Source organism: Heliangelus exortis, chromosome 16, assembly GCF_036169615.1.
Source record: "Heliangelus exortis chromosome 16, bHelExo1.hap1, whole genome shotgun sequence".
Classification (NCBI taxonomy): domain Eukaryota; kingdom Metazoa; phylum Chordata; class Aves; order Apodiformes; family Trochilidae; genus Heliangelus; species Heliangelus exortis.
In genome coordinates this window covers 2,093,264-2,118,886 of record NC_092437.1, presented here as the reverse complement: position 1 = coordinate 2,118,886, position 25,623 = coordinate 2,093,264, and the positions used below count along the sequence as shown (strand labels likewise).

The 25,623-nt window shown below is 66.5% G+C and overlaps 3 protein-coding genes across 3 annotated transcripts; 1 reads left to right on the top strand and 2 right to left on the bottom strand.

Moving 5' to 3' along the window:
- The first annotated feature begins 1,149 nt into the window (after positions 1-1,149).
- On the top strand, positions 1,150-9,530 carry MYLK2 (myosin light chain kinase 2). Its single transcript, XM_071759699.1, has 12 exons — positions 1,150-1,377; positions 2,236-3,500; positions 3,585-3,907; positions 4,646-4,751; positions 4,964-5,057; positions 5,214-5,323; positions 5,802-5,943; positions 6,260-6,330; positions 6,557-6,685; positions 6,994-7,146; positions 7,498-7,630; positions 8,073-9,530. Exons 2-12 carry the CDS (start codon positions 2,293-2,295, stop codon positions 8,151-8,153), a joined length of 2,550 nt encoding a protein of 849 aa, XP_071615800.1. The 5' UTR covers positions 1,150-1,377; positions 2,236-2,292; the 3' UTR covers positions 8,154-9,530.
- Positions 9,531-12,393: 2,863 nt separating this feature from the next.
- Positions 12,394-14,055, bottom strand: FOXS1 (forkhead box S1). The gene is given in 2 exon segments (XM_071759472.1): positions 12,394-13,367; positions 13,369-14,055. Coding segments are annotated over 2 exon segments (1,296 nt in total). The 5' UTR covers positions 13,743-14,055; the 3' UTR covers positions 12,394-12,445.
- A 334-nt stretch (positions 14,056-14,389) lies between these two features.
- On the bottom strand, positions 14,390-25,562 carry DUSP15 (dual specificity phosphatase 15). The gene is made up of 16 exons (XM_071760137.1): positions 25,429-25,562; positions 24,568-25,043; positions 23,166-23,199; positions 22,464-22,546; positions 22,208-22,257; positions 21,602-21,676; positions 21,040-21,211; positions 20,686-20,894; positions 17,773-18,097; positions 17,017-17,206; positions 16,779-16,822; positions 16,444-16,546; positions 16,023-16,124; positions 15,542-15,937; positions 15,297-15,415; positions 14,390-14,772 (listed from the first exon to the last, which is right to left on the bottom strand). Exons 2-16 carry the CDS (start codon positions 24,586-24,588, stop codon positions 14,632-14,634), a joined length of 2,064 nt encoding a protein of 687 aa, XP_071616238.1. The 5' UTR covers positions 24,589-25,043; positions 25,429-25,562; the 3' UTR covers positions 14,390-14,631.
- Between the last annotated feature and the right edge of the window lie 61 nt (positions 25,563-25,623).

Below are 25,623 nucleotides of genomic sequence, written 5' to 3'. Positions count from 1 at the left end.
GCTGGTCCCTGCAGGTTTTATCCCCTGGGCAGGGAGGGCTCTGACAGCAGCACCTCTGGGACACCTCCCCTCCTGCTTTGTTTTGCTCTCAGTGCCACGTGGGAACCACAGCTCCTGGCCCACGGCCTCACCACAACCCCCGGGCCGGGAGCTGGCACCAGGGGCAGCACCATCCCTGCCCCTCCCGAGCCAGGGTTCATCGGGCCAGTGAGGTCACCTCGATGCTGCTGCTGGCAGTGGTGGCCTCAGCTCAGCCACGCGGGAGCCTCTGCCCCCTCTTTGTTTCTCTGTGCAAGCTGCTCTTGCTCCTGTACCTCCTGTCACCAGGCCTGTCCCCAGCAAAGGACAGGACCTGCATTCCTGATGCTCTCTCGTGATAAATGGGTGTTCTGGGGGTTTAATAGTTGGTATTACTGGAGTGCTTTCACCCGGCAGTGCTGGCAGGGGAGGAATGGCTCCGGTTGCCGGGGGTTCCTCCTGCAGCGGCTCCCAGGAGGCTGCCTGTCCTTGGGCTTCAGAGGAAAGGGGGCTCTGCTAGGGGGGGAGGAATGAAGCAGAACTCTGGTGTAGCCCCAGCCCATGCCCTCACCCGGCCCCCTGGGCGTCTTTCTGTGCCCATCCTGCCCTCCATGATTCCTGAGGCTGTGCCCAGGGGTGCTGCACCCTAGCAGGGGCTGGCCCGACCCCCCCGGGAACCCCCAGCCCCTTCGGGTCTCTCCCTGATCCCCAAGATCCTTCATTTTGCAGGAAACTGAAGTCTTTTAACTGGTTCCTGGGAGAGGCTGCAGCCGCTGGCCAGCGCTTTTCCCTCGGGAAGAGGTGGCACCGGGGGACACTGCCAGTGCTGGCCACACCATCCTCCCGAACCACAGTGCCTTTCAGAGCTGCTGTCCCCACGGAGCAGTGTCACCGGGCAGAGCCAGCTGCAGCTCAGCCCCACGGGAGGCTGGCACCGTCACCAGATGCTCTTAGCCACCATCTCCATCCAGTGGCCACCTCGTGTCACCCGCGGGCCCCTCGGAAGCGTTTGGCCCTTTGGACAGCGTCCAGCTGAGCCGGGCTGTCCCGGTGGGATGTTTTTGGGGTGCTGCAGTGCCTGGTGCCAGCCCTCCCCGCGGTGTCACGACAGTCCCCGGCGCAGCGTCTGCGCGTCCCCGGCCCGCGGGGGACAGGGAAGAGTGGCGTGTCCTTTGAACCGGCTCCAGCAGCGACAGGTGCTGGGAAAGGCGAAGCGGGACGGCTCCCGCTGTTGTAAGGGATCCTCCTCTGCCCGCACTAATCCGGCTCCGTTACACCCGGGATAGAAGAGGCTGCTCCCTCCGGGCGCTGCCCCAGTGCGGATGCTGCCCCCCTGAGCGCCCTCTGCTCCGGACACAGGTAAAGGGGCTGGGGGGTCCCCGTGGCCACCCACTCAGGGCATGGCAGTGGGGGGCACTGGGGAGAGCAGAGCCCCCAGTCCCGGCAGGAATGGCTCCGTCCCAGAGAGCTCTTTGTGCCGAGCTGCAGGACTGGTGCTGCTGGGAAAGGGGCAGTCCTGGCCCAGTAAGACCAGCGAGTGGCTCCTCTGTCAGTGGGATGGTCGCCGGTGGGTTTGTTCCACACTGTCCTGGCCCCGGGATGGTGGCACAGAGTGTGCAGGGGGGTGTTTTGGGTCGGGGACGAGCAGCAGAGCCCAGGCCAGGTCAGAGATTTGGGGACGGGGTAGCAGTTCGTGCGGACAGCCCAAAGAGGCACAGGGCCACCGAGGAGTCCTCTCCCTCGTCGGGGACTGCCCGGGCAGGAGCCAGGGTGCCCCCCAAGCACTGGTGGGGCTGGGAGGCGGCGTGGCTCCCGAGCAGGCAGCAGCTGCGGGGCTGTGCGGGGCTGTGCGGGGATGCTCACCTCGCTTGATCCCCACCCGCCAGCCTGGGGCCGGAGCTGTCGTCTCCTGCCCCGCCACGGGGGGACGGGGCCTTAAATTGTCACCCCGGCCGCGCTGTTTGCTCGCCGGAGGCTCCGCGACAGCGACAGGTGCCGGGGTTGGACTGCCCATCACTCACCCCGGCGGTACCGGGACACAATGGGACCGTGCAAAGGACCGGCGGCCACGTGGGACCCCCGGCCGGGTGCCACCAGCCGGGTGACAGCAGCCCAGCCCCTCTCCCGCAGGAGCAGAGCCGCTGCCCTTTGTCCCCGTGCCCCTCTGCGGGGCGTCGGGCCGGGGGGACCCCTCAGCGCCTCTCTTCTCTCCCGCAGGAGCCTCGCCGAACCGGGAGCACCGCGGGGCAGCCGCCTCCTGCCCGCAGAGTCCCCATGGAGCGGGGCGGGGGCGTGGGCAGCGATCCCGGGGCCCCCGAAGCTGAGGGTAACGCAGCCCCGCAGGCGGCACCCGCGGCGGGGACGGTGCGGGATGCAGGGAAGGACGAGACGGGGCAGGAGAAGGCTTCGGGTGCTGCCCTGGCTCAGGACGGGGCACGGGCAGAGCCGGGGGACACCACAGCCCTGAGTGCTCCAGAGCCCCAGGGGGCAGGGAAGGGTGAGGAGGCCGAGCCTGGGAAAGAAAAGGCTCCGGCTGCAGGAGAGCCCAAAGGAGGGAAGAGGGAGCCCAGGGAGGAGAAGATTCCAGCTGTGGGAGAACCTGAAGGAGGGAAAGCAAAGCCCCTCGTGGAGGAGAAGGGCCCAGCTGCTGCCGAGGCTCAGGACGGAGGGAAAGAGGAGCCCACAAAGGAGCAAAACTCTGGTGGGTCCCAGACTGAGGGTGGTGGGAAAGCAGAGCCCACAGAGAAGGCTCCAGATGCAGCAGGGTCTGGAGAGCAGAAGGCAGAACCCACCAAGCAAACAAATGAGAAAATCCCAGCAGCTGCTGAGGAGAAGGGCCCAGCAGCTGCAAAGGCTCAGGATGTAGGGAAGAAAACTGCAAAGGTAGAGAAAACCCCATCAGATAAAAAGCCCGCAAAGGAGAAGGCTCCAGCTATGGTAAAGGCTCAGGAAGGAGAGAATAAAGTGGCAAAGCCAGAAGCCCCAGCTGCAAAAAAGGCTCCAGATGGAGGTAAAGAGGAGCCTGGAAAGGAGAAACCTGAAGCACCTGCAAAGAAGGCCCTGGTGGCTGCAAAGGCTGTGGATGGAGGGAAAGCAGTGGCAAAGGCAGAGAAAAGCCCAGCTGCAAAGAAACCTCAAGGTGGAAGCAAAAAAGAGTCTTCAAAGGAGAAAGCCCTGGGTGCTGCAGTGGTGCAGGATGGAGAGAAGAAAGCTGCAAAGGTAGAAAAACCCACAGCTGCATCAAAGGCTCAGGATGGAGGCAAAGAGGAGCCTGCAAAGGACAAAACCACAGCTGCTGCAAAGAAGGCTCAGGATGGAGGGAAGAAAGCTGCCAAGGCTGGGGATGGAGGCAAGGAGCCCGCAGCTGCTGCCACAGCTCAGGGTGAAGGGAAGAAAGCAGCAAAGATGGAGACACCGAGGGTCCCAGAGCCCCCCCACCCAGCTCTGCTGCAGAGCCTGAGCTGCCCAGCTGCCTGCCAGAGGTACCCGGGGTGGGGGTCCCTGCCCTGGCTGCTCCCCCAGGGGCTCCAGCCCAGGCTCTGCTCACCCCCTGCTCCTGCTTCCAGGGAGGATCAGCCCTGTGTGGAGGCGGCAGAGATGGAGATGATCCTGGAGGAGGCCACGGCAGAGGAGCACAGGGAGGGTCCAGCAGAGCCTGGCCCTGCCCCACCAGCCCCAGGGGAACCCCCGAAGCCCCCCGACTCCTCAGGGACCATTGGCACCCCACCACAGAGGACATTGGCCCATGCTGGGGGGCAGCCTCCACCTCCCCCTGGGGCTGTGGAGCAGCCTGGCCCTGGGGGACAACGCTTCCCTGGAGTGGCAGAGCCCCCCCCCAGCCCCTACCTCACCCCTGATTTCGGGAGGGAAGACCCCTTCGAGATCCTGGGTGAGGCTGCGTGGGGCTCTCCTGATCCCCTGTACCCCGGGAGTCTCTGCAGGGCCACAGCCAGGGGACCCCCTTGTCCTGCCCGCTGCCCACCCGGGGTCCCCCGTGGCCCTGCCCACGCTGCCAGCTCACGCTCTTGGCTTGTCACCTGCCCGGTGGCCTTCGGGCTCCTCTTTCACTGTAAACAGGGCTAAATCCAGCCTGTCACCTCCCTGGACTCCTCTGCCACAGCCTGGCACTGTCCCCACAGCCGGGACTTCCCAGGAGGAAGAGGAACCCAGGGTGTGACATCGAGTGGCAGGGGACAGCGTGTCCCTGTGTCCTGCACCGCTGTCCTGGGGGGGTGGCAGGGCTGGGGGCAGTGGGTGCTCGGGGGGGCTCCCTGTGTGGCTGACTCCAGGGGGGGTGGCCCAGGGCTGCGTCTGTGGGGTGCAGTGAGGGGGGGTCTGTCCTGGGGAGGACCCTGGGGAGGGTGAGCAGGACATGGTGACACAGAGGGGTGGTGGCCTGGAGAATGGGGACACGCAGCAGCGTGGCACGGAGAGGATAAGCATGAGATGGGTGTCCTGCAGGGGGGTGGGTGACAAGCAGCAGGACAATGCTGTGGTGAGGGACCTGTCAGGGGGTGCTGTGTCCCCTGGGGCCACAGGCAGCCAGGTCACCCTGATTTCAGCCCAGCAGAGGGGTCCCCTGGCCGGGCAGCCCCCCCATCTCACCCCAGCCCCCCTCTCTGGGCAGATGATGTCCCTCCACCACCAGCACCCTTCGCACACCGCATCGTCACCCTGCGCTCAGCCAGCGTCACCTCCCAGTTCAACCTCAGCTCCAAGGAGATCCTGGGGGGGTAAGGAGGGATCCTGGGGGGATAAGGAGGGGTCCCGGGAGGGCAAAGGGGCAGGGCTGTCCCCTGGCACTGCCATCCCAGTGCTTGGCAGCAGAACGCACTGGCCATGAGGGGCTGGGGGGTGGTCAGGGAACGGTGGGCAGCCTCCCAGAGCAATGTGGGGTCCCTTGCAGCCAGGGTGGGTGGTGGCACTGGTGCCTCTCCCTCCCCAGGGGCAAGTTCGGCGAAGTCCACGCGTGCACAGAGAAGCAGACGGGGCTCAAACTGGCAGCCAAAGTCATCAGGAAGCAGGGTGCCAAGGACAAGGTCAGAGCTGAGCTGGGCCGGGTTTCTCCTGGCCACCGTGCCACCAGCAAGTGGCACGGCCGAGGTGGGGGCTGTCGGGTCATCCCTGGTGCTGTGACCCAGACTGTCCCCATGCTGGGGCTGACACCCTGCTCTGCCTCGGGGCTGGTTCTGCAGGAGATGGTGCTGCTGGAGATCGATGTGATGAACCAGCTGAACCACCACAACCTCATCCAGCTCTACGACGCCATCGAGACGCCGCGGGAGATCATCCTCTTCATGGAGTTGTGAGTGCGGGGCCTGATGCCTGGGTGAGGGGCACCATCGCGGGGGATGCTGTGGAAGTGGAGCAGATGTGATGCCCTTTCACCTGGCACAAGGAGGTGGCCCCAGGGGATGTCCCTCACTTCATTTGTCCCCTCCTGGGAATTCCCTGGCAGTCTCGGGCTCTGCCTGTCTGGGGCTGCAGCTCCTTCCATCATGGCTGCACTGAAGGGGAGGGGGCCCAAGTCACACACGCAGCTCCTGCTGCCTCTGCCCGCTGCTCCAGGGGAGCCGGGGCTGTTCCGCTCCAGGGGAAGCTGTGGGGTTTCTGGGTGACCCCCCCACAACCTGTCCCGGGGGGGTAACCCCGACACACACGTGTCCCACCACAGCTCCGGCTCAACACCAGCACCTCCGCGATGGGGCTGGGCTGAGGGTCCCCTGGGGGGGGCGGGGGGCTGCGCAGTTCCCTGGTGACCCCGTGGTGCATCCCCTGTGCAGTGTGGAGGGCGGTGAGCTCTTCGAGAGGATCATTGATGATGACTACCAGCTGACAGAGGTGGACTGCATGGTGTTTGTCCGGCAGATCTGCGAGGGCATCCGCTTCATGCACCACATGCGTGTCCTCCACCTCGACCTCAAGGTGCAGGGACAGGGGTGGCAGCAGGGGACAGGGGTGGTGGCAGGGCCCAGGAGCTGCTTGTGGGGTTGGGACAGGAGAGGATATGGAGGAACACAGGGTGTTTGAGCCACCAAAGTGGGGAGTGCTGCGTGCTGAAGACAGCGTGTCCCCAAGGGCAGTGTGTCCCCAGCACCGGCCACCAACATGAGCTGGAGACCCTCCCTGTCCTGCCCCTTCAGCCACCGACCGGCGTGCTGGGGACATCCCCTCTGGGCAGGGGGGCAGGGACCCCCCCAGCCAGGCTGCCAGGCTCTGATGGGGCTCCTTGTTCCCACAGCCTGAGAACATTCTCTGTGTCACCGCCACCGGGCACATGGTGAAGATCATCGACTTTGGGCTGGCTCGAAGGTGCCATTTCTCTCCTCTCGGTCCCCATCCCTCTCCCACCGCCCCCGGGGTGCTGGGAACCCCAGGACCTGCTTTGGGCCGTGGCTCTGGCCGTGGCTCCAGCTCCGGTTCTCCCTGGCTGGCACAGGAGGACTGGGGGTGGCAATTTGTGCCAGGAGGGGGATGGTGGTTTGGGGTAGCAGCCTGTCCCCCTCCTGCTGACTCCCCCTCTCCCCCCGGGCTGCAGGTTCAACCCCCAGGAGAAGCTGAAGGTGAATTTTGGCACTCCTGAGTTCCTCTCCCCCGAGGTGGTCAACTACGAGCAGGTCTCCTACTCCACGGACATGTGGAGCATGGGAGTCATCACCTACATGCTGTACGTGGGGGCTCTCAGTGGGCTCTCAGGGGGCTGGGGCAGAGCTCCCCGGGCACTGAGCTGTCCCCAAGCTGTCCCCAAGCCATGCAGGCATCCGGCTGCTGGGTGGAGGGTTCTGGGTGTGGGGAGATGGGCACGGGAATGCCGGGGAGTGAGCTCAGGGCTGCAGACAGGATCACAGCACTTCCCTGGGTGGGGCTGCCCTGGTTTGCTCCCCCGGGGCATCCTCGGCCATATTTTCTCCATTCTGGGGGGTTTGGAGGTGGCACAGCCCGCGGGCAGCCACCTCCTTACCCCTGCATCCCCAGGCTCAGTGGCCTCTCCCCCTTCCTGGGTGATGATGACACCGAGACGCTCAACAACGTCCTGGCTGCCAAGTGGTACTTCGACGAGGAGACCTTCGAGAGCGTCTCAGAGGAGGCCAAGGACTTTGTCTCAAACCTCATCATCAAGGAGAAGAGGTGTGGAGCCAGCAGCAGCCCCAGGGGCCTGGGGTGGGCGTCCCCACAGCTTCGTACCCAGCCCCTGGCTACAATGGGACCACCCCCCAGCGTCCCCCCGTGCCAAATGAGCCTCTCTCAGCCCTGCCCTGGCCACTGACTGAGCCCCACTGTGCTCCCACGTCCCTCCAGGGCCTCTCAGGGCATCTCAGGGAGGTGCTGAACCCCTCGGGGTCCTGCTGATCCCCCCAGTCCCTGGGTGCATCCCCCCCGGTCCCTCCCTGCAGGTTTCTGAGGTTCTTGAGGGGCTGGAGCAGGGGGCTGGGGCAGAGGGGCTGGAGCAGGGGTAACCGGGGGCTCCTCTCCCCCCAGCGCCCGGATGAGCGCCGGGCAGTGCCTGCAGCACCCCTGGCTCAACAACCTGGCAGAAAAAGCCAAACGCAGCAACCGCCGGCTCAAGTCCCAGGTGCTGCTCAAGAAATATGTCATGCGGCGACGCTGGAAGGTGCGGGGCCAGAGTGGGAGGAGGAGGGGTCACTGCCATCCGGGGGGGCTGCTAGAGGGTCGGTGCCACCTGGAGGGGCTGCCAGCCTCTGTCTTGGTGGATGGGGTCTGGGGCATGGGGGATGGCTCTGTCTTGCGGTGCTGCCTGAGCCTGGGCGACCCTAACACGGTCCTCATGTGGTGCCCCCAGGGTGAGACCCCCCCAGGCATTGGTGCCTTCGCGGTGGGTCTCCCCGAGCCCATCCCAAGAGCAGCTTTGAGGGGCAGGGGTGGTGTGGGGTCAGAGCAGGGGATGGTCCCTGCGCCTTCCCTGGCTCCCTCCCACACGGCCCAGGTGAGCGGGGGCCTGGGGGGCTGCCCCCCGCCCCAGCCCGGCTCCTCTCCAGCCCCGGGAGTCCCGCCCTGGCAGTGGGATGAGCATCTCCCCCCTTCCCCCTCTACAGAAAAACTTCATTGGGGTGTGCGCTGCCAACCGCTTCAAGAAGATCACCAGCTCGGGGTCGCTGACTGCGCTGGGAGTCTGAGTGGGGGCTCTGGGGGGGCGGAGCCACGCAGGAGGGTCCCACATCCACCCTGCACAGGGACCCCCCTGGGGCCAACGGCTGGAGCCGCGCAGCCCCCTCCCCACTCGTGCTGCACCCCTGCTCCGTGGCACCGCGGGTCCTGCCGCGTCCCCCGGGACCTGCCGGGGGGGCACCCAGGGGCTGCTCGGGGGCCGGGACCCCGCCGGGCTCACCCAGAGCTGTTCTGCCGAACTCGTCCCGTCCCTGAGGTCACCGGCAGCACCCCCGGGGCTCCCGCCCTCCTGGTGCCGGTCCAGCCAACGCTCCCTCCCGGATCTCCTCGGACTGTGAGTCCACTCCTGAGTGATGGTTCCCGATCTCGTCTCCGACCCGCAGCACATCCTGTCCCTTCCCGCGACCTCGAAGGAGAAAAGCCGCTCCGGAGCCCCGCGGAGCCTGCGGGTTGCCTTGGGCCCGGGACTGGTTCTGCCTGTAAATGCCTCCCCCCTGCTCGGTTTCGCTGCCGCTGGACCCCGGCCCGCCCCCACCCCCCTACCCGGCCCCGTGGCTCAGAGTGGGGGTGCCGGGGAGCAGTCGAGGACCCTCGCCCTGGCGCTTTGGCACCGGAGCTGGGGACTAAACGTCTCCTCCCTGGAGGGCCGGGTGCGGGAGCGGAGCTGGCCCTGAGCTGCTGCTCGCACAGGAAGGGAGGAAGCGATGAGCACGCTTCCAGCAGCATCCCCAGCTGGGAGCCAGCGCGGGAAGAAGGAGGCTTTGTGTTCCTCCTGCCCTCCCTGCCCTTCGGCTCTGCCAGCGGGGGAAAAACACAACCTCTGCTTCCCCCGGCCCGCACTGTGTGCAGCTGGGCCGCGCTCCCCAGAACCGCTCCAGTCCGACCACCAACACACAGGAACTGCCGGTGGGCGGCTGTCAGCCCCCCCGTCCCGCACACGGGGCTCCCCCGGGACCGGCTGGGCTGGGCTGGGGGGAGGGGGAGGCGGGTGCTGCCCCCGCTTCGCTAAGAACCCCTTCCCCTCCACCCGGTGCTGCCGGAGGATGGGAATCCCCCGGGCTCTGCAGCTTCCACCCATGCCCGCTTCGGGGGGAGGGGGGAGAGGCCCTGGCAGGGGGTCCTAGAGGCGCTGGCAGGGGGTCCCAGGCTCCCCTAGCCCTCCAGCTTTGCCTTTTGCTGTGGCCAAGCCCCCCAAGCCAGGGTCGCGAGTTTTCTCCCCCCTGCACCTGCTGGGAAAACCCTGGGGAAGGGCGGGGAGAGGCAGCGGGGGAAGAGGCTTCGGATTTGTCCCCACCGGGCAGGGACACAGCTTGCGGGACCCTGCCCGATGCCGGGTCCTGCCTGGCTCTTGCCTTCTTGTAAATAAATGTACAGGTCTGCCCGCAGCCGGGGGTGCTCCTGGGCACTGCGGGAGGGAGGGGAGAAGCAGGGAGAGAGGGGATGGAGAGGGGCCTTGGCTGGGGACAGGAACCCCCTAGTGTGTCCCAGGCAGGGTCATGAAGCTCGTGGTGCTAGTCAGGGGTCCAGTCTGCACCCCATGAACAGTTCTAAGCACCCCAGGGGGCACGGGGCGATGGATGGAGGGATGGATGGATGGAGGGATGGAGGGATGGATGGTCTGTCGGCTGGAGGTGTCTTCCCATCTCCAGCATCTGCCCGGTGGGGTGGGCTACCCAGGCAAAGCCCAGTGGTGGGGCTGCTGCCCCCCTGCCCGGTGGCAGCCCTGAAGCAGTTAAGGTTCCCCGGGCTGAGGCTGCCGTGGGCGTCCCTCCCAGCCGCTTCCTGCCGGCGGCCTTTGGCCGGTTCCTGCCGGTGACCACCCTGCGGGCCTGGAAGCCAGCGCGGCCCCATCTGGTTTGAGTTACGCTCCGTGGTGGTGACGCCTCCTTCCTGCCTGGCCCCAGGAGCCGCGCGTCGCCCCGGCCTTGGTGGCGGGGGCTGCATGGCCCTGAAACAGGATGGGCCCCGGTGCTCCTGGCCGGGATGTCACCCCCGGATGCTTCCAACCCACCCCCTCCACCCCGAGCAGCTCTGGGGGATTCATTCCCCTTCCTGTGCAGGGACACACATGGGCACTGGCACCCCCAGCCCAGGGTGTGGGGATCCCCCACCCCACAGCCCGCTTTGGCATCCCCAGAGCCGTCCTTTGCCAACCCTGGACCCCACTGGAGCCACGTGGGGGACACCCGTGGGAGCAGCCATGTCCCCATCCCACGCTGCTGGCCAAACATCAGCACAGGGCTCAGGAGCCTTCGGGAGGGGGCACCCATCCTGCCCATCCCGGCGGTGACAGAGTTGGTTCATCACGGACCACATCAGCTCGTATGGGGGGGTCCCTGTCACCTCCAAGGACACCCGGCACGGTCTGGGGGGTGTACACAGCATCCGTCTCCCAGCAGCACCCATTCTGCCCCCCTCCCCCGTCACTCCACCCCTGCCTGCCCACCCCATCCCCCTGCACGGCGGGGCCGGGGAGCGGGCAGACCTCCGGCAGCAGCAGGTTCAGCCCGGGACGGTCCCCGGACACGGCACAGCCCGTGTTAAGGGAGGGGGAGGGCGGGGAGGGGGCGTGAGAGGGGAGGGGGCAGACCACCCACTGCGAGCCGGCAGCGAGCCGGAGGGGAGGGAAGCAGCGGGAACGAGGCTGGGATGCGGGAGCAGAGAAAGGGGCACCGGGAGCACGGCCCGTCCTGCTCTGCACCTCCGGGGAGGGGAAGAGGCAAGATAGGGGTCTCCATCGGGGAATCAGCTCCAATGGGAACCTCCATCTTCCCTCTTCCCCCCCTCCTCCCGAGGGCTGCAGTTCTGGGGGGTGTTTGGGTTAGGGTTAGCATCGCACCGTGAGATGCCGTTCCCAGCCCAGGGACCCCGGAGTTCCCAGGCGCCGGAGGGAGCCAGGGTGGGCGATGGAGCCGGGCTGGGCGATGGTCCCGGTCGCGCTGCGTGGGAACCAGACGGCCCCTGGGCACGGCTGTGGCGTTCGCTTCCTCCCGCGCCCCCGGGGACCGGCGGAGGGGGGGCTGAGGTCAGCCGCGCTCGCCGCCCGCCGCGCCGGAGACGCCAGCATGATGTAGGCGCTCAAATATTGTTTTTCACTGGCGAGGGCAAAAAAATAAATAAAATGGGAGAAAAGGAAAAATAGTAAAGGCGAAGCCTGGGGCTGGGTGGCTAGCCCCGCTCCGCGGAGGATGAAGGGTGCCCCTCGCCCCCCTCCTGAGCTGCCTGGGGCTGGGACATGGTCACCGCCCGGCGGTGATCGTCTGGGGGCTGATAACGGGGGTGAAGCGGACACGGTGTTCCCGGTCCCCGGGTGACGCCAGCGCAGTTTCTCGGTGCCAGCCCGGCCCTCGCAGAGCCCCCCGAGATTGGACACGCTGGGGGTCCCGCTGACCTTGGGGTCCGGGGGTCCGGGGGGGGCTATACCCATTGCCCAACGCCGCGTCCTGTGCCTGGCGGTGCCGCGGGGTCCGGGGGAATCAGCCCCCTCCCCAGCATCTCTCTGGCCCCGGTGTCCCGGGGGAGCGTGGGAAGGGGCTGGCGGCCATATCCCAGCCCAGGGCTGTGTGGGGACCCTCGCCCGCCCCAGTGCCCCCTACACTGACCGGCGGGGCAGGTCCCGATGCCCGGTGCCAGCTGCAGTGACTCAGCCGGTGCCTCCTCACCGGCAGCCGCCCGACGTGATTCAGGTCGAAGGAATCTGCTGTCCCCATCCCTCCCGACACACTCCGGCTCTTGGGGGTGCCCAGGCCTCGGGAGACCTGGTGGGACCTCAGCCAGGCACCGGCACAGCCTCCAGCAGGTGGGGGAGTCCTATTCCCCCTATTGCAGGGCCCCTCACACCGTGCCACCAACCCCCCACTCCTCTGGGGTCCAGCGCTGAGGCCGGTGCAGCTCATGCCACGTGTGGCCCCTGGGGCAAAGCCGGGCACTGTGAGCAGTCCTGAGAGCAGGGAGGTGGCAGTGGCACCCCTGCCCTGCAGTGTCCCCCTGCCCCTCACGGACTCCTTCCTGACACCCTGGAATGGGGCTTCGGGGGCTCCGGCTGGATCTTGTCCCCAGCATCTCCTCGGGATGCGGGATCTGGATGGGGGTTCCCTGACCACGGCTGTGCCCCCGTGGCCTCAGTATCCAGCTGCTGGTCACCAATTGAGGGGCCAGCGGGGTTGGTGTCTGCGTGGCCCCGGGGACACGAGTCCCCATCTCGCCCCTGCCCACCACAAGCGGGGCGCAGAGACCACAGAGGCAGCGTTGGGGAACGTGCTTTATTCGGTGCCGGGGATGTCCGGGGGGGGTCAGTCCCTCATTCGAAGAAGAACATGCCGGGGGTGCGGTAGAGGCAGGGGGGCACCCCCAGGGCGTAGCCGTTGCCCCCTTGCAGCGGGATCGGCCCTCCCGGCCCCCAAGGCTCCTTCGGCTCTCCCGCCCGTGGCCCCACGGCCCCGAAGGGGGTCTGGCGGGGGGCGGCGGGGGCAGGGGGGGTCACGGCCAGGAGCTGCTCCAGCGAAGGGCCGCAGGGCCGCTCCTGCACGCAGAAGCTCAGCGCCTGCACCCGGCATTGGTACCGGCTGCCCAGCCCCTCGGGCCCCGGCCGGCCGAAGGAGCCGAAAACGGGCAGGGGGGGCTGCGAGTACCCCTCCCCTTCCAGGAAACAGGACGGGGGGGGCTTGCCCGTGCCCAGGAGGCTGCCGGGGAAGGCGGGAGGCACCTGCCCGAAGGGCTGGCCGGGTCCCAGCCCAGGAGTGACGGGCTCCTCGCCTTCCAGCTGCCTCGGGGGGGTGCCTGGGGTGGCTGGACAATCCTGCGGGGGGTCCCTGGGCTGGGTGGGCAGCAGGGTGGGAAGCAGGGCAGGGTGCGGTGCTGGGCGCTCGCCGGACAGCGGGTACTGACCTGGCCGGGGCAGCTGCAGCGCGGCCGGGAGCACCCCGCAGGCAGTCTCCTTGGGTGGGTGGCTCTCCGGGGGGGCCAAAAACGACCCCTTGGGCTGCGGCGTGTCCGGCAGGTACAGGCAGGGCTGCCCGCTCTTGGGGGCTTGCCGCCGGGCAGAGGGCTGGGCGCACCCCGGCACCCCAGCACCCTCGGGCAGCGCGGTGGGGCTCGGTGGGTGCCCCACGGAACAGCCCCCATCTGCCTTCCCCTCCTCGGGCATTGTCCCCCGCGCCCGCTGCCTGGGGGGCTTCCCGCGCCCCTCGTCCCCCTCGTCCTCCCGCAGCCCCCTCTTCCTGGCGGCGCCGCAAGAAGCTGCCGTTCTCGAACATGTTGTAGCAGTCGGGGTCGAGGGTCCAGTAGTTGCCCTTGCCGGGTTTCTGGTGGTCGCGGGGCACTTTGACGAAGCACTCGTTGAGGGAGAGGTTGTGGCGGATGCTGTTCTGCCAGCCCTGCTTGTTCTCCCGGTAGAAGGTGAAGCGGCCCATGATGTACCGGTAGATCCCGCTGAGGGTGATGCGCTTCTCGGGCGCGCTCTGGATGGCCATGGCGATGAGGGCGATGTAGCTGTAGGGCGGCTTGGTGGCCTCGGGGCTGGGGAAGGGGGCACCGGCCGGCTCGGGGGCCGGCGGGCTGCGCAGAGCCGCGTCGCCAACGGGGAGGTCCGGTTGCATCCTCCCGGCCCGCCGCAGCCTCCCCGCTCTGCCGGGCGGCCCCGCACAGCCCCGTTAAAACCCGCCGGCGGCCGGCGAGGGGGCGGCCGGCCCCTCCTCTCCCAGGGCGGAGCGGGGCTCCACCGTCCAGCGCCGGTCCCTGCGGACGGACAAACGGACGGACGGACGGACGCGCCTCCGAGGCCCGCGGCCAGCAGCCGGCGGCCCCAGGGCTGGCACAGCCCCGCTGGCCTTGGCCCCACGACCCGCGGCCCCTCTTCCCACAGGAGGTTCCCACGACCTGGGGCTCATCCTGCTCACGGTGCACAGCCGGGCCCTGGCTCCCCCCTGCCCACCCCAGGGCCTCAGCCCCCGCCCCCAGCCCGGGATTGTGATGGTTCCAGCACCTTCCGGGACACAGCACAGCCCCCACCTCACAGGAGTCCACTCACCGGGGGAAACTGAGGCACACTCAGCGAGTGCCTTTGGGATGGCTCCTGTGCTGCCAGGTTAGCAGAGCCACTGCCTGCACCCCTGCCAAGGGGCTGGGGACCAGAGCAAGATGGGACTCAAGCCAGCTAGGGGACAGGGGTGGCTTTGCCCACAGTGTGAGGCTCTGCCCGTGGCCCCCCCACCCGGTGCCACCCCCCCTACACCAGAGCTGGTGGTACCCAAACACAACCTTTATTTCTCAGGTCAGGTTGGTGAGCAGCTCATCCTGGCTGGCTCTGTTCTCACACAGCACCCCCTCCCCCAAGGAATAAATCCAGCGACGGGTGCTGGGGGCAGTGTCACCTCCCAGCACACGCTGCGTCCAGCCCTGCAGCACTCAGCTCCATCCATGCTGGCCTGGGGACCGTGGCAGGGCTGTGGCTGCTCCAGGACTTCTGGGCTCTCCTCCCGGCCAGGCTCAGGGCTGGCAGAGCTGTTGGAGGATGTGGATGGTGCGGCTGGAGGTGCCAGGGGCACAGGGCTGGGGACAGTTGTGGAGCAGTGTTGGGCCCGTGCGCTGGGCGTGATGGAAGAGCTCCCGTGCAAACACCGGCTCCACCTGCAGGGAAGGACGGGAGAGGGGTCCCTGGACCCTCACCACCACAGCTGGCTTGGTGCCAACCCCAGTGCCAGCCCTGGAACCTCTCATTGAGGGGCTGGAGTGTGTGCAGAGAAGGGTCTGGATCACAAGAAGGGTCTGGAGAACTTGTGAGGAGCAGCTGTGGGAACTGGGGGTGTTCAATCTGGAGCAAAGGAGGCTGAGGGGAAACCTTCTGGCTCTCTGCAACCCTGAGAGGAGGTTGGAGCGAAAGGGAGAATAGGACAAGTGGAAATGGCCTCAAGTTGCCCAGGAGAGATTGGAGCTTAGGAACAATTTCTCCCAGGAAAGGGTTGTCAGGGCCTGGCCCAGGCTGCCCAGGGCAGGGCTGGAGTCCCCATCATCCCTGGGGGGGTTTCAGAGCCCTGGAGATGTGGGGATGAGGGACATGGGGCAGTGGTGGCCTGGGCAGTGCTGGGGGAAGGGTTGGACTGGATGGGCTCAAAGGTCTTTTCCTACCCAAACCATTCTGTGACTCTACTCACGTGGGCCATGATGAGCTTCTGGAGGTGGTGCCTGGTGCTGGTGGGGTACTCCTCCCCGAAGCAGAGCTGGATCTGGTACTGTGGCATGGGCTGCCCCTGGCTCAGGTACCCCCGCAGCTCTGCAAGACACCGGCCCTGTCAGGGGACGACGGGGTCCCCAGAGCCCACAGCAGCCGGGCCAGGGCAGGACCTTGCCCCGCTCCCCGAGGATGGGGCGTCCCGGGGCTGGCAGGGCAGACACTTACGCTGCAGGAACTGCTGCGTGTCCAGCAGCTTGTAGGTCTTCTCCCTCTCCAGCTTGTTGGGCCAGTCCCTGTGCGGGGCCAGCGGCCCGTTCCAGTACACCCTGCCCTGGCACTGGCGCTTCATGAAGACCCCCTCGGGTGCCACCCACAGCAGCACACCGCGCTCCAGGTGGGGCAGGAGCCGCTCCAGCACGTCGGTCATGCTGGACACCCTGCCGCCCCCTCCCAGGGCCCGGGGTGGGGGGAACTCGATCTGCTCCATGCAGGAGGGGCCGTAGAGGCTCTGGATATCAGGTGTCCCGGGGCGGGAGGCGATGCGGCAGCCCTCGGCCGTGCGGGTCGTCACCTCCTTCACCAGCACGTCGCAGTAGTAGAGGCGGACGTGGAGCCAGCAGTCTGGGGTGAGGAGAGGGGCAGCTCGTGGGCAGCTCTTGGGGTGGGGTGGCCAACCAGGACCCTGCCTGGCTACTGGGGCTCCTACCTGAGTGGTTGACGTCCCCCACGGGGATGAAGGCCACAGGTCTGGGGAGGAGGGGGCTGTGTGTCGGGTTCCAGCCATAGAAGACCCCCTTCACGTGGTACCCTGGGCCAGGGCAGACATGAGGTGGCAAAGAGTTGTGGGCAGATGTCCCCAAGGACACCCCCCGGGTGCTGTCTTGGCTGTAGTCCCCGGGCCAGGAAGGCAGCAGGGTCCTTTCCACAACTGCTGCTCATCACTGAGCCTCATTAAAGCCCGTAAGTGCCTGATCAAGTGGCATTGCTGGGGCAGGGTGGGAGCCCCCAGCCCCTGGCTCCATTCCTGTGGGCATTCTTGGCACAAGGGGGGTGTGGGGCTGCTGTTTCTGCCCAGCACCACATGCTGCCTGCCCACAGCCCCATCCCACTGCCGGGACCCTCCTCACCTCGCTGGGCCGGGTGGGCAGGGGGCAGGGGATGTGGGGACACGTGGCACATCTCCATCGTGCCCTTTGGGCTCTGCTCCACCGGGCTCCCCGCAGTGCTGCCCTGGGGAGGAAAGGGGCTGCAGTGAGGACTGGGGGGCCCTGGGCCACCTCTTGCCTCCCCCAAGGCCCCGTGTGGTGGCACAGCCCCTGCCTGCAGCTGTGTGGCACAGGGGACCCTCAGCAAAACCCGGGGCAGATGCGGGCAGAGGAGGGGACATTCGGGGCTCTCACCTTCTCCGGCCTGCAGGAAGCGCTGGCAGGGGCGGGGGGCTGGGGGCAGGGGTCTGGCTTACCTGCTGGTCCTCACTGGCTGGGAACACGGTGTCACCGTCCTTCTCTGCAGAGCGCAAGGAAAACCCGGTGAGCCCCCAGGGAAGAGCAGAGCAGCCCCCGGGAAGTCGCCTGGATGCCCGGGACACCCTCAGAGGAAGAGGAGCGGGGAGGAAGGGCGATGATGTCTGCGGGGCTCGTTCCGGCAGAGCGCAGGCATCAGCCCCAAGTCTGGCGCGGACGGAAGGGGACGGGACGTACCCGTGTCCCGGGTGCCATCGGAGAGGATCTGGTACACCTTGTAGGGCTCGGAGATGTCCAGCTGGCTCCGCTCGGGCACCTCCTGGAAGTCGGTGCTCTTGTTGAGGGCGCAGCGCAGCCGCGTCTTCCAGGTGGAGGGGTCAGCCTTGTCCGTCCCCTCCTGGTACTTCCCCTTGTAGACGGCCCAAGCCTGGGAAGGGAAGCAGAGGGTGCCCTGTGCTGGGGGGGCTTCCCGTGCCCCACACCCCTGCTCTGCACTCTGGGAGGGTCCATAGGGGGCATGAGTCCCCAGGGGCTGGGAGGGGGAGGGCTGGAATTTGTGTCCTGGGGGGCTGCGGGGAGCTGAGGGAGGTATAATCCCAGGGAAGCACATGGATCCGGGCAGTGCAGAGCCCCGGGGGTGTGCACAGAGCTGGGTGGGGTGTCCCTGGGGTGCACGAGGAGCCAGATGGGGATTCCTGGGGGTGCACATGGAGCCGGGCAGCAGGGAGCCGCAGGGCTGTGCATGGAGCCGGGCGGGGGTCCCGGGGGTGCTCCTGGAGTTGGGTGCGTGTCCCGAGGGTGCTCCTGGAGCCAGACGAGGGGGTCCCTGGAACGGTCCCTGGGCGGGGCGGTCCAGGGAACGATCCTGGTGCTGGGTGCGGGGTCCCGAGGGTGCTCCCGAGCATTGGCGGGGGTTCTGGGGATACTCCCGGAGACAGGAGGGGATCCCAGGGGTGTTCCCGGAGCTGGGCGGGGGTCCAGGGGTCCCGGTACCTTGAAGAGAGCGGCGTCCTGCTGCTGCCGGTAATCCTGCTTGGCCGCGTGTTTCCAGGGGATGCGGAAGAGCGTTCGGTGCCGGTTCTCCCAGCGCAGCCCCGGGTACCGGCCGCTGTCGATTTGAGCGATCAGCCACTCCTTGAGCCTCATGGGCCCCCCCGGCTCCGCCATCGCGGCCCCGGGCCCCGCGGGAACGTGTAGGGGCAGTGAAAGCGAAAGTGCGGCCCCGACTTTCACTTTCCGTTTCCCGCCCCACGCCGCCGGCTCAGGATGTGCTGCCAGCACCGAGCGGGGGGGGACAACGATGGCAACACGGGACAATCACGGGAGAGGTGACAGAGCAATCCACAGAAAGGAGCTCAGGGCCACCCAGAGGGGAGGGGACAGGGCCACCCGCGGGAGAGGGGACAGACACCTGGGACACACGGATCAAGGGCACCAGAAAGCACAGGGGACCCCCCCGCACCCTAAGTGCCTCCCCCCAGACTTTTAGGACTTCCTTACACCCCCTGTAGGGCACAAGAGACTCTGCTCCCCTGTGCTCCTGCTTCGGGGACCAGGTCACCTCCTTGCCACGTCCTCCCACGGGACTGGCATTGCAGCCCACGGCTGTGGGGGCCTCCGAGGCTCTGGGAATTGTGTGGGAAGGACCGAGCTGAGCCGTGCCAAGGGCTGCTGGGGCCCGGTGGGGGACTCTGATTTCAGAAGAGGAAGAGGGACCTCACCCCACAGAGGCCCAGGATGCAGCTGGCTGGCACCAAGCACCGCACAAAGGACCGTGGTGGAGCAGGGCTGGTGGCCTGTCCCCTGTCCCCCCAGCAGCAGGGTATGGGCTGGGTGGGCTCTGTGCTCTGGACTGCCCTGGTGAGACTCTGGGGGTGGCTCCTCCATCGCTGCTGCCGTGTGGGGAAAGCCGGACCTGGCCCAGCAGCTCTGCCCTCCCAGCCCCCGCTTTCCTTTCCAGCCCTGACTCAGAGAAAGTCACCTCTGGCAGGGGGGGGCCCGAGAGCTGGCGGGATGCTGGGGCTGCAGAGCCTCCAGATGAATAACCAGGGCACGGCACCCAGCCCTGGGCTTCCCCACAGAGCACGGGGACAAGGACACAGCCACGTGGCACAGAGGGGACACGGAGCTGTGTGGGGGTGTAGGAACTGCTCACGCTGCCAGGGGCTCCTCTTGCCCAGCCTGCCCTTGGCCTCTTTACCCAGAGCAAAGCCTGCACACCCTGCCTGCTCCTGCCCACCCTGCCTCTGCCCACCCGGGCTGTGGAGCTGCCTTTGTCCACCAAGGTTTTCACCTCATGTGACAGCCACAGGGTGCCACACAAGACCCACGGGGCCTCATGACCCAAGCACAAGCTCAGGAGTTCCCCAGCTCCCTTTGTAGGGAAGGTCAAGCTGCTTAATCCTTAAACTTTTTATGCCAAAACAGCCTTCCGAAGGAGTCAACCATTAACCAGCAGCTAACCCTGCCCTCCCATGGGTTTTCCCATTGTGCAAACCAGATCTGCCCAAATAAACACATATTGCTGTGAGGGAAGCTGGGCTGGAGGTGCCAGTGCTCTGCATACAGCTGTGGGTTTATGATGTGCACAGGGAAACCCTGGGTCTGATACGTCCTGGAGCAGACAGGGCAGGGGCAGTCCTTGAAAGGTCCCTCACTCTGGGACACCCATGCCTGGCATGGCATCAAACACAGAGCTGGAAACATCCCTGCAGGTGCCTGTCCCTGTCTGACTCTTGGGGGATGCTGTCCCTTGGGGAGAGGGGTGGCAGACACAAGGGGACCCCAGAAACATTGTCTCCCAGCAGGGGTGGTGCTGATGGCCCAGGTGAGCATCCCCATAATCTTCCCCACCTGGGCTCTGTCCCAGGGGAAGGTGTAAATAGGATGGGGCTGTGCCAGGCTCCCAGTGCTCCCAGCAGCCAGAGCCAGCAGGTTGCTGGTGCCAGTGCTCCTGGACCCGAGAGGTTGCACTGAACCAGGCTCCAGGTGAGCGCTTGCCTGCTGCTGCCCAACCTCCTGGGGCAGACGCTGCCCCTGTGGGGAACCCTCTAGTGTGTTTCTGGCTCCTCTGGTGTCCCTTTGTCCCCAGCCTGTCCCTTCCCAGTTCCTCCCTGGGCTGCAACCAGTAGCAGCCTCCAGCCCTGCCCCATGCCAGGACTCTCCTGCCCAATGTCCCCATCCTGTCCCAGCCACTGCAGGGGAATCGGGCTGTGCCCCAGGCAGGGTGCTGAGAACTGGTGTTTATTACTGCGAGGACATAGAAAGTCTGAGCAAAATGGCTTTAAGGCTCTGCTGTGGTGAGGTCTGGCCAGGCTAAAGGCTGAGTTCCCCCCGGGTAAGGATTGTGCCCTGGGGGGGCTGGGGAGGGGTGCGATGGGCTCCTAAAGCTGCAGCGCTTGCTCAGGGCTTGTGCTTGCCCAGGCTGCGGTGTGGTGGCATCACCAGGCTCATGTACCTGGAGGGTCCCTGCTCCGCAGCCACTCCGGCTCTGGGAGCTTGTGCTGATGGTGGGAAAATTGCTCCGAGGTCCCCGTGCACCCCCAGGCCCCTGCAGCAGAAACCCAGGGGCTAAAGCTGCTGCTGAGACCCCCGGGGCCGGCCCGGTGCTCGCAGTGACCCAGGGGCAGAGATCTGCGCCTGTCAGAAGGGAGCCCGGACATGCCAGGGGTGGAGAGGCTGAGTCCCCCAGGTGCTGCAGAGCACGGGGTCGTCCCCGTCCCCCCCGCCTCCCCAAACCAGCTGAAGGCCAGGCCAGGGCACGCTCCCCCCTCCCCAGGTAAGAAGAAGGAGCTGGGTTTGGTGCCGCTGCCCGGCACAGCGCTTCCCCGGCCCCCCCTCCTGCGGCTCCTTCGTCCCTCCCTGGCTGCTGGGTGAGTCCCGCTGCTCTCCCTGGGCTGGGGTCACTTCAGACAAGCCGGGATGCAGGAGAACGTCCTCTTCACCCGCAGGAGAAAAGGGGTCGTGCTCCTGATGTCTCTGCCCCTTTGGACCAGTCCTTGCAGGGCTCCCTCCGTCCTGGCCGCTCCTCCTCTCCCCGCGGGCAGCAAGGCTCTGATTTCTTCTTCGTCGTTGAAAGGGGACGTCCCGTACCTCTGCTTCAGGTGCCTGCGGACCTGGGGAAGGAGGGAGAAGCGAGCTGAGGTGCCTGTTTCCAAGGGCAGGTTCAAGCCTGCCAGCAAGAGGAGTGGGGAAGCAGCCTGGAGCTGAGCCCCCGGGGCTGGGGGGGGGCAGCACACGGGGGGCTGGGGCCGGACCCACCTTGCGGGCTGCGCTGCCACTGAACTCAGCCAACTGCTGCCTGAAGCCCGGGTTGGGGTTGGCCACGGGCCGGATGGTCCGGATGGCCTCCAGCACCTCCTGAGAGCTCAGCTCCGTCACGGCCATGACATAGGCGACAACCACGGTGGTGCTGCGGGAGATGCCGGCCAGGCTGGCGAGGGAAGGGAAGAGCAGGAGAGCTGCAGGCAGCGGCACAGCCTGGGCACACGCTCACCCCTCCCTCCCCCCCTCTGCTTTTCAGCCGTTTCAGTTCCTCCTCTCCGGGAATTTGCTCTCTAGGAGACCTGAACCCTTCCGAGCTCCCCTCCACTGGTGCCTGGCTGTGCCTCCCCGGGGACACGAGCAGTGGCTGCTGCCCACCCCGAGCCCTGCTCTGTCCCTGCCCAGCCGCAGCCCAAACGCCCCGGTGAGGGGCTGCCCGCATCCCGCTGCCCTGGGGGCACAGCCCGGAATGGGCCCTCGGTGGGCACGGAGCCCTCTGGCACGGGCTGGGTTTTATCATCTCTGTTATGCTCTAGGGACACGGGGAAAGAAGAGTTACCAGTGGACCAGGCAGTTCCCTCCACGTAGCCGACACTGGTGGATAAAGCTGATGCATTCCTTGAAGTGCCTCTTGCTAGCAGGGGAAACAAAACAGAGAATAAAGATGCAGGGGGGAAGGAAGAGGGGAGCAGGAGTGACAGGCAGAGCCACCCTGGGGGTTTGCAAATGAAGCAGTGCCATGACCTGTCCCTTGCTTTACAGGCTGAGACCTGAGCAGCTCAGTGCAGTTGCTTGCCAGGAGAAGTTCCATATGGCAGCTCGGGCCATGCTGGGGACTTGTGGGGCTGCCCTGGGACTCGTGTGAGTTGTGCTGGGCTGGCAGGGGCTTGGCTGCTCACCCCTCCAGCCACACCAGCACCCTTGGCTGGCTCCCCACCCTTTACCCCTCCGGGCACCTCTCGGGGGGATGCTTCCTGCTCCCTTTCATGGGTGCTTCAGAGGGGCACCTTGACCCCGGGCCCCCTCCCCAGTGCCCACTGAGCTCCTGGGGTCTGGAGGTGGTCCCCAGCACTGGAGCACTTCCAGCCTGTGGGGTCACTGGCTCACTGTGGGTGCCAGACCCGAATCGCCCTGCAGAGCCCTGCGGGTCCCCTCGGGTACTCACATGTTGGCCTCAGGGGTGTCGGGCAGGGGGATGCGGAGGTAGGTAATGTCCTGGAAAACACAAGAGGAAGAGGAGAAACTCAGGCTCTCTGGGAAGGTGACGGGGGTGCTGACAGGACCCTCACTCTTCACCCCAATGCTTATCTCCCAGCACAGGGGGATGCTGTGCTGGGATGGGGCAGCTCCCCCTGGACACGGGGGGATGCAATGGAAGGAGCTGCAGGAGCTAAGCAGTGGCATCAGGTGTGGCACCTTACCTGCAGCAAGGGCTGGGGAGATTCATGGATGGAAACAATGTGGGTGATCTTGTTCCGGCTCAGCTGCTCCAGGTCTTTGGCATCTAAAGGGTAAAACCAGAAATTAATTTCTTGCCTTTCTCTTCCCACAGACACATCTGCCACGCTCCCACAGACAGCCCAGCACTGGGCAAATGCACAAACCCACGATGCCCACCCAGAGACCTCCTCCCACCCAAGGCCTCACTGCTCCTGCTGGGGTGAGCACCCAACCTGCGTGGGAACACTCCCTGCTCACGAGCTGTCTGCCTGTACTTGTCCCCACGCTGGGGAGGGGATGTGCTCTGCCTGCACCCCCCTGTGCAGACACACACACAGCAATCAGACATTGGAATGGGCTGCCCAGGGAAGGGGTGGATTCTCCATCCCTGGAGATATTTCAAAAGAGCCTGGATGTGGCACTCAGTGCTATGGGCTGGGAACCACGGGGGGAGTGGAGCAAGGGTTGGACTTGATGAGCTCTGAGGTCCCTTCCAACCCAGCTGATTCTGTGATTCTATGATAATGGGACTCGCTGGAGCCTCAGGGATCTGCTCCATCTTCTGAAGCATGGAAGAGGAGCTGCAGCTGCTTCTATCAACCCAGAGCTCAGCTTGGGCTGCCTGGGCTCCCCTGCAGCTCCCTGGCTGGAGGAGACCTCCGCGTTGGCCGGGCTCCACTTACCGATGAAGTTCCCAAGGTAGAGGCCTGGGAGGATCTGTGGGACACAAGGAGAGGTGACAGCGTGAGTGACACCTCATCCCGCCCTGCCCCGCGGGAAGCAGCAGTTGCAAAGGCAAAAAGTTGTGCAGGATTGGTGCTGGTGCAGCCAAGAGTGGGTGCTCCTGAGGCTGCTCTGGCACCCAGCCCTGGCACCCCCGACCCCCGCAACCGCCCTCCTAGGGCTCAGCCGCGGCTCTTTTATTGGTCCTCTTGCTTATTATCAATTAATTCTTTGTTGGGGCTTTTCCCTGAGCTCAGCACTCGCCTCGGCACTGCCCTGGGCTCTGCCAGAGTTCCGCTGCCCGTGGGACGGGGAAGCGCCAGGCACGGAGGAGCCCGGGGGGGATGCAGTGGTCTCCCCCCATCCCCAGGCTCTGCCCCCTCCCTCTGCGCTGCAGGGAGCCCCTTTCCAGCAGCCGGGCACCCTGTCCTCACCTCATTTTCCTTGTGAAATGCCATTTTTTCATGATGAGGAGATAACCACTTGCCAGCGCCCCTATTAATCGCACTGCGGATGCAGAAGCGGGATACCCGGCATCCTTTCCTGCCCGGGATTTTCTGCTTTCCCTCTCTCCCAGCCCGTGTCCAGCCGGATCCCTCCCGGCTTCTCCCTGCCGCGGTGTCGGGCACCCAGGACCGGGGCAAGCAGATGGGATTTCTACCAGCCCAGCTGGGCTCCCACTTCTCTCACTGCCCATGTTTGGAAACGTGTCACTTTTTTTTTTTTTTTCCTATGATTATTGAAATTTTAGATTATTTTCAACTGCCAGGGCACCTTTAGCTGGCAGCTGCGGCGCTGAAATGAGCGGGTTAGCAAGGGCAGCGCCCAAGGACAGAACACCGAGGCACGTCCCTGTCCCCAGCACCCTCCTGACCGCTGGGGAACTGGGCAGTACTGGGCAGTATTGGGCACTTCCCCAAAGGCGCAGGGGCTGGGGAAAGCGAGGGTTAACGCTCCGGAGCTGGAAGTTTTGCAGGAAGAAGGGGTCTCTGGGAGAAGCTCAACCGAGCATGAAATCGCCCTTGTTCCCTCCGCCCCAGGCACGGCCAGCCCCGTGGCTCGGGGTGACCGTGGCTCCGGGGGTGACACCCGGCTCCTGGGGTGACACCCGGCTCCTGGGGGGTCCTGGGAGCTGCTGCCTTGGTTTCAAAGGCGGTGGGAAAGGTGCCCCCTCCCTCGGGCAGGGTGCTGGCTGCCACCCCTGCCCTCACCACCTCCGGGCCGCGTCCCCGCCCGCTGCTGCCCGCAGGGTAAACAAGGTGCCGGAAAGCCGGGGCCGGTTCGGTACCGGCCGATGCCACGCACGGCAGAACCGGGAGAGGGGTTCCCAGCCCAGCAGCCCCCCCCCGTGCCCCCCGGTACCTGGCTCATGCCGTTCCCCATGGCCGGCGGCGGGTGCCGCGGGGGGGACGGGGCGCGGGTGTCCTTGTCCCCAGTGCTGTCGTCCTCCCCGGACGCAGCCGCTGTTACCGGACTCTTCCCGGTCACTGTTCCGTCATGAAGAGCTCGGTTACTCCCGGGATCGCGGTGGGATCGTGCTCAGCGCAGCCAGGCCGAGGTGGTGGCGGTGGTACCGGGGCAGAGGCACCTCGGCCGCCGTCCTCCCGTCCCCCCGCTGCTCCGGCGGGCGCTGCCGCTGGCACCGGGAGCAGACAAAGGAGAAACTGCCCCCTCCTCGCCGTGGCGGGGGAGAGCGGAGGCCGCTGCCTGTCTGTCCCCGCCGCCTGTCCCCGCCGCCTGTCCCCGCCGCCTGTCCCCGCCGCCTGTCCCCGCCGCCTGTTCCCGCCGCCTGTCCCCGCCGCCTGTCCCCGCTGCCCACGCGGCCGCACAAGGCTGCGCTGTTGGGAGAAGAACAAAACCTTTGTCCCGCGCCAGCAAGGAAGGGCCGGGCGGCCACACGGCCGGGCACTGGGTGCCATGTCCCCCCCTCCCTGTGCCATGTCCCCTCCTTCCCTGTGCCATGTCCCCCCCTCCCTGTGCCATATCCCCCCCTTCCCTGTGCCATGTCTCCCCTTCCCTGTGCCATGTCCCCTCCTTCCCTGTGCCATGTCCCCCCCTCCCTGTGCCATGTCCCCCCCTTCCCTGTGCCATGTCCCCCCCTTCCCTGTGCCATGTCCCCCCCTTCCCTGTGCCATGTCTCCCCTTCCCTGTGCCATGTCCCCCCCTTCCCTGTGCCATGTCCCCCCTCCCTGTGGTATGTCTCCCCCTGCCCGCTCTGCCTACCCCTGCCCCACGTCCTGAGGGATCTGGGGGTGCAGGGTGAGGGGGGGGCACAGGGTGGGAGACACACGGCGGGATGAAAGGGTCTGGGGGCCCGAGGGGAGTGGGAGGGCTGAGGGGACCGCGACGCGGCGGGGGGCACAGGGGGGGGGCCAGGACCGAGGGGGGGGGGGGGGGGGGGGGCACGGAATGGGGCAG

Excerpts from the sequence above, each read along its gene's own strand:
- MYLK2 (XM_071759699.1), top strand. The coding sequence starts at position 2,293 with ATGGAGCGGGGCGGGGGCGTGGGCAGCGATCCCGGGGCCCCCGAAGCT. Across the intron at positions 5,944-6,259 it reads TCCTCCACCTCGACCTCAAG|CCTGAGAACATTCTCTGTGT; the intron begins GTGCAGGGACAG and ends TTGTTCCCACAG. Across the intron at positions 6,331-6,556 it reads GACTTTGGGCTGGCTCGAAG|GTTCAACCCCCAGGAGAAGC; the intron begins GTGCCATTTCTC and ends CCCGGGCTGCAG.
- DUSP15 (XM_071760137.1), bottom strand. The coding sequence starts at position 24,588 with ATGGGGAACGGCATGAGCCAG. Across the intron at positions 23,200-24,567 it reads TGGGGAACGGCATGAGCCAG|ATCCTCCCAGGCCTCTACCT; the intron begins GTACCGGGGGGC and ends TGTGTCCCACAG. Across the intron at positions 21,677-22,207 it reads GACACCCCTGAGGCCAACAT|CAAGAGGCACTTCAAGGAAT; the intron begins GTGAGTACCCGA and ends TTCCCCTGCTAG.